The sequence below is a fragment of the Aptenodytes patagonicus genome, chromosome 6, assembly GCF_965638725.1.
Source record: "Aptenodytes patagonicus chromosome 6, bAptPat1.pri.cur, whole genome shotgun sequence".
In the NCBI taxonomy this organism is placed as follows: Eukaryota; Metazoa; Chordata; class Aves; order Sphenisciformes; family Spheniscidae; genus Aptenodytes; species Aptenodytes patagonicus.
The window spans coordinates 43,688,346-43,694,345 of NC_134954.1; the positions used below are offsets into that span (position 1 = coordinate 43,688,346).

The 6,000-nt window shown below is 44.7% G+C and overlaps 1 protein-coding gene across 1 annotated transcript in view; it reads right to left on the minus strand.

Annotated features, from left to right (window-relative positions):
* BOLL (boule RNA binding protein) overlaps positions 1-5,618 on the minus strand; it is a 32,633-nt gene extending 27,015 nt beyond the window's left edge. Inside the window, exons 1-2 of the mRNA XM_076342306.1 lie at positions 5,562-5,618; positions 1,397-1,537 (exon numbers count right to left, since the gene is read on the minus strand). Of these exons, the coding sequence (XP_076198421.1) occupies positions 1,397-1,537; positions 5,562-5,567 (147 nt within the window). The 5' untranslated portion in view covers positions 5,568-5,618. The remainder of the gene's footprint in view (positions 1-1,396; positions 1,538-5,561) is intronic.
* Positions 5,619-6,000: the final 382 nt, after the last annotated feature.

Sequence of the window (6,000 nt, forward strand, 5' to 3'; positions counted from 1 at the left end):
CAAGACTGACATATACATCCTATGATTTGAACAGAAATTTAAGGCTCTACTTGCTATCAAGAGTCATAGAAATGGAAGAGCAGGTAAAATGTCTACAGAGGTTTCATCCCTTCTATTTCCTTTCCCAACGAAATCTATCTTCTTTATGCTTAGAAATACAAATACACTTAATTCCTATTGTTGAAATTAAGATTCATAATAGATTTTGACCTATCAGTGACTGAACCAGAAAGTCAAGAGACCCTTCAAAATGAACAATAAACATGACAATTAACAAGAATATTGATACGTTATGCAGAAAAGTGTTTTAACCTTTGAAATTGCAGTGAAGAAAGAATAGTGAGACAGGTCTTTTTACAGTTCTAGTAATTTGCTTACAATTAATGCAAAAAGCTACTGTGCCTCTTTGCTAAAGCCCAAATATACTGAAGACCTCATACAACATGTCTTGTATTATGAACGCCTCCGTGTGAATTATCTCAGCCAAATGAGCCAGAAGATCCTAGAATTTCTTGTATTTATTATGCAAAATAGCCTGAGTGAATTGTCATTCTTCCTCCTCTTCATCTGAGTCAGTGCTCAAAAGGTCCTCAGCCTAGGAGGATTAAGGCAGAGAAGATACTGTTGGTGGGAACAAAGAAACAGCTAAGTAGACCAACAATGTTTCACAAAAGTCAATGACTTAACTTATTCTCTAAAGTGGTAAGGAAGAAAAATGAGAGTAGCTGGTATAAAGGTCTGGTGCATATCTTGCTACAAATGTTCAAAGTGACTGAACAATGTAAGAATGGTTCAATATTCACTGCTATTTGAGGTTTTTAGGGCATATGCAAAGGCACAAACATTCTAAGAATTCAGATCAGTACTGCAAATCGTCCACAGAAGCTTTAATATTTGTTTTAAAACAAACACTTGCTTTTAAGAAAATTACTATGGTAAGTGCAGAATACATGCACTGTAGCTCCTTCTTTGTATGAACTGGAAGAAAAGTGCTAGAGGAACTGAAGCTACTGACATTTGCTCTGTTTGCAATCTATAACATTGTGTTTATCGTTTATTAAATTACACTGTGTTATACACAATAAAAAAAAACTTCTACATACTTTTCTACCACAAGCTCTGCTGATTACAAAAGCCACCTTCTTTGAAGAGAGAAAATTCTGAAGAACCAGTACATCAAAAGCTTCTAGCAGCTAGGTGTACAGAGTCAACTTTGTAGTACAGTTACACAAATCAAGGCTTAAAGCTTTATTCTCTACTGTTGATTTGAACATCACAGTGAAGGGCACTTACCACCTAAACAAACACATGTGATTATGCCTCACATTTTTTCCTACTGATTTTTATAGTGTTATAAATTATCATTTAGTAGTAAAATTAGGAAAAAAAAAAATACCTTAAAATCAATTCCTCCTACAAAGATGCGATTTGGAGTAACTGTTCCAAACCTTGGAGCACTGGTCAGATTATTTAATGGCACCGGTGACACAGTGTTGGGAGATGAAGACAAAGATTCTGTTTGTGTCTGATTTGTGGTCTGCTAATTGAAAGAAAATATTTTCAGTATCTTACATGTTATAAGCTATTAAATAAAAAAAAAAATCTCAACAGAATATACATACAGAATTTTTTGGGAGGCACAGCGAATGCAGAACAACTGAACATTAACCATGTATTTTTATTCAAAATGCAGCTCAAAGTATTTAAACATAAGCTTAGTTTTAAGCAATTCAGTAACTTACGGAATACACTATGGTCTGAAGTTTGACTTTTATTTTAATACCTTTCTGAATTAGACATCTGGGGCCTAATCCCCCAATGTTAGTTTTTCTCTTTGCACAGCACACTGCTGTATGAATCCCAAGTTATGAATTCTATTTCAGAGATTAATTTACACCTACTAGAAGCCCGTTAGTTTAAGCCTATATAGAAAGCACCTTTTCAACTCAACCTGCACTCTCACACACATCTACAAAACTCTGCTCTGCAACAGCTTCTGCTTCATTTTCCAAGTGCCAAGCACCCATAATTCCACCACATAAAATCAACAAGCCCATTACAAACGATGAGAATAGCACTCAAAGACTAGTCTTTCAATACAACACTCTTGGCCTACAAACACAGTGCACAGTGATCCTAACAGAATTCCTTTCTGCAAAACAACCACCAGATTGTTCTTGCCCCAGTAAAGGAAAGGAACGTAGTACGGTGGGAACGTCACGGAAACCATTATTTAGTGAAGTCTGCCTGATGTTTTAACTTCTACCATGCTTACACCTGTGAATTGCGAAACAATACAGACTTGCATTTCACTGGAAACCCTTTTCAGAACAAACTAATACTGCCTTACATAGTCAATCCTAACTGTGAGATGATAGCTGTAAAGCAGCTATGTAGTACTGTCTCTAGCTTCTCTAATAGGAATTGCAGTAGAGGCTTCAAGACCATTTTTGTTGTGTGCCCCCCCAACTAAAGTTTACTAAAACCAGTCCTGGGCCATAGTGCCCTGATAGTACCACTAAGGAAGGAGCCCAAAGTGAAAGACAAGCAGCTGCTGCAGGCTGCAGACAAGACTAACAGTAAGCAGAGCAGTGAAAACTGGAAGTAGGAATCTAGGGGTATCAGCCTCCAACCTTTCTTTTGAAAGGATTTCAAGAGAAATAAAACTAGAACAGAAAATGAAGTGCTCTTAAACAGTTCTCTTCACAAAATCCCCCTTTCATTTACCCTGATTTTGCCTCTCTCACTTATTCACAGAACAGCATTTTCTTATCTTTGCCTTTAAGCGCTCCTGGATAAAAACAAATCGCTTTATCTTTGAGAGAACACACAAAAAATGAAGGCTGACAGTTAAAGTGCAGTAAGAAACAGAAGATCAATAATGAAGAAGAATGTTAGGATCTTAAAGGTCTTTTCCAACCTGAATGATTACCTAAAAAAGTTGTCTTTTTGTTTGCCCCGCAAGCTCTTCTAGGGTAATTTGATATTTCCTTAGCTACCTGAGAATTAGTCCTATTAATTCTGTGTAATGTGTTAATGCCATTGTTTTGGATACCTTAAAGACAATCCATCCAGCTTAGTACATGTCTTTTTAGTTTCAGGGAAGACAAAAATCCTTTCCAAATTTACTAAAACATATGCATTTAGGGCAGAGGAAAAACCCAAGTCTTTAACTTGATCTGTTCAGGAGAAAGTATGCATTCCTCCTAGTAGGAATACTATCCTAGAGTAGTGCCTAACCTGAAAAAAACCCACACTTACAAGCAAGGAACAATCATAATTGCTACAGTCCCAAAGGTTTTAAAAGGATGACCGTTTTCTGCCAAGAACAACTTCTGAAGGACAATGAAACAGGTTACTTTCTTCATCTCTCACACCAAATACAATATTCGACTTGTATAATCATCTGGCAATTGTGTACAGCACTAAAATATCTGAATTTAAGTATAAAGTAACAATTAACAGTTGACACCACAGCCAAAAGGTATTCCTTGCCTCAAAGATCTCGAATTTCATTTTCTCCACACAAGTTTGAGTAGAAAGTCTTATTTAAAAAAAAAAAAACAGAACCCAAATGCCAAATGGAAAAAATGAGTAAACACATTGTGAACTCCCAATACAGTAAACCCCAATGAATTTTAAAACATTAAAATCTGTATTCTGATAGCTATCTCAAACATCATTTCCGCTCTTTAAAACCAGCGTAGCAGTAAGAAAACAGTATTAAAAAAAAAAAAAATCTGTGTTAACAGCATGTCACTTGCCTAATCGTTTGTTTTTACAGGTGTTTAAACTAACTTTTTATCATTTTTTTTCCAAACAGTATGGATATGTATATTCATCAGTATTTTTATGGGTTATTTAATGTGTTTGACAACTGCTCTTCACCAGAATTGATAAATTCTCATTTTTATGTTGAACACATCCACAGTCGGACAACCAAACACTACAAAGGCCTGGTGATCAATCCCACCTTACCCCCGAACAACTCCCCTTTTACAGTCCGTATCCTATAATGTCAGAAATTAGACACCCGTCTTTCCCAGGTATCATGTACCGCTGTAAACCCGAAGCAAGGGGAGCGGTTTACCAGAACTTGAAGCCACCCCAGAGCGCCGTACCACTGAGGAAATGGCGGCATCCCGCGGGGGCGGGGACAGGGCCGCAACCACCGCCGCCAGCGAGGGGCACTTTGGCGGGAAGGCTGCGCTTCGACCCCCCGCCGCCGCTCCCTGCCCTCTCGCAGGAGCGGCTCCCCGGCCCCCCGGGAGGCAGCCTCGTCACCCAGCCGGCCTCCTCACCGCGCCGTCGGGCTCCATCTGTCCGTCGCCACCGCCTCAGACCCGGCACGTTGGCGGCACGCGTCGCGCTCCTCGGCTCCGCCTCGTGCCCGACCGGCGAGCACCAGCAGAGAGAAGCCTGCAACGGGAGGGGGAAGACGCAGCCCGGCGGCCAGCGCTACGGGCAGGGGCGGCACTGGGGGGGGGGGAGGGGGAAGCTGGCAGGGGCCGGTGACAGGAGGGCAGGTCGGAGAGCGACAGAGCAGCCCTTCCCCGCCTCAGCGCCCACGCAGGCCCCCGCCCAGAAGGTAGACGCCTCCGCTGAGTCCCGCTCCCCCGCAGCGGCGGTGAGCCCCGAGGAGCCGCCACTGAGGGCGCAGCTGGCGCCGCGCTCCCCAGCACCCCTCAGCCCTCCTTCCCCCGGGGAAGTGGCACCCTTCGCAAATTTGCGCCCTCTCCCCGGCACGCCAGGGTCCTCGCCTCCTCTCACGGGATCCCTGAGGAGAGCGGGCGGCCGGGGGTGCCTCTTCCCCCGCACCTGCTGGCGCCGTCACTCACCGCCCGCCCCGCCCCAGGGCCCTGGCGGGGGGGAGTGCCGGCCCCCCCCCGCCGCCGAGGGCGGGGGAACTGCCTGCTGCCGCTAGCCTCGCGGCCGGTACGGTCTCCCGAGCCCTGGCCGCTTCCTACCACCCCGGCCAGCTGCCTGTGCCCGTGTGCCGGCGAGTCACAGGCGGCCCGTCTCCTCCCCCCCTCCCCGCGGGTATCGTGTCACCAGCAATCCCCCGCAGAGGAATAGCACCCGGAAGGCTGGAAGAGAAGGAGGTTACCGGCACTGCCCCCAGGAACGGCACTGCGAGGCCCCGGGCCAGAGGTGGGAACCTCCCTCCAAGTCTGTCCCCACCACCTGGGGAGGCAGGTGGCAAACTCCAGCCGTGTTTTTATCCCCTCAACCAGGGAGTGAAACGGGGAGGAAGATGGGGTCATGCATTTCACCTGTCCTCTGGCCTCAACGGCAGAAATAGAAAAATGCCCATTGAGGCTGTTCCGTGGGTCTGACTCACCAGGCCATACGTGACGGAGGCAAAAACATAGTTTAGACTATGACTGTCAGCATGAAAAAGTGAAAGTCCTTACTTCGACTCGGAGACTTCCTAAGGTTCCCAAAGAGACTCTCAAGCAGGCAGGCTGCCCTGAAAATGGCTGTGCAACAGTAGGCCTGGGATGACCTTAGAGATGTAATTTGGGGTCTGCTAGCAGAGAGGACTAGAAGATAACACTTACCTTCATGACCACTCCTCAATTCCAACTCTTTTTTCAGCCCTTACCGAACTGGAGGAGAAGCACCAGTTGTAACACTTGTGTCAGGTGTACTTCTGTGGTCATTTAATGAACAGCACCACAACCTGTTCTCCTGTTCTGTAATTTCATCCTGTTTGCAAATGCAGATTGCCCTGAAAATAGCTCTGCTGCTAAACAGGTCTGGGAAAAAAGAGTCATTCAAATGTCAAAATCGTAATCAATGTAGTTACAAGGTACAGCCTGACAAAAACGCTTGATTTGATGACGGCAAGAGCTGGAATGCAAATGCGTGCCGGGAGAACCACCCCAGTGGGAAAGCTGCTTTTCAAAGTGATCAAACATTAACAGGCTAAGTGACAGCAGCTCAACCCCGAGATACGTTGTCAGGATCACTGTAGGGTCAGTTTATCGTTGGCTACTC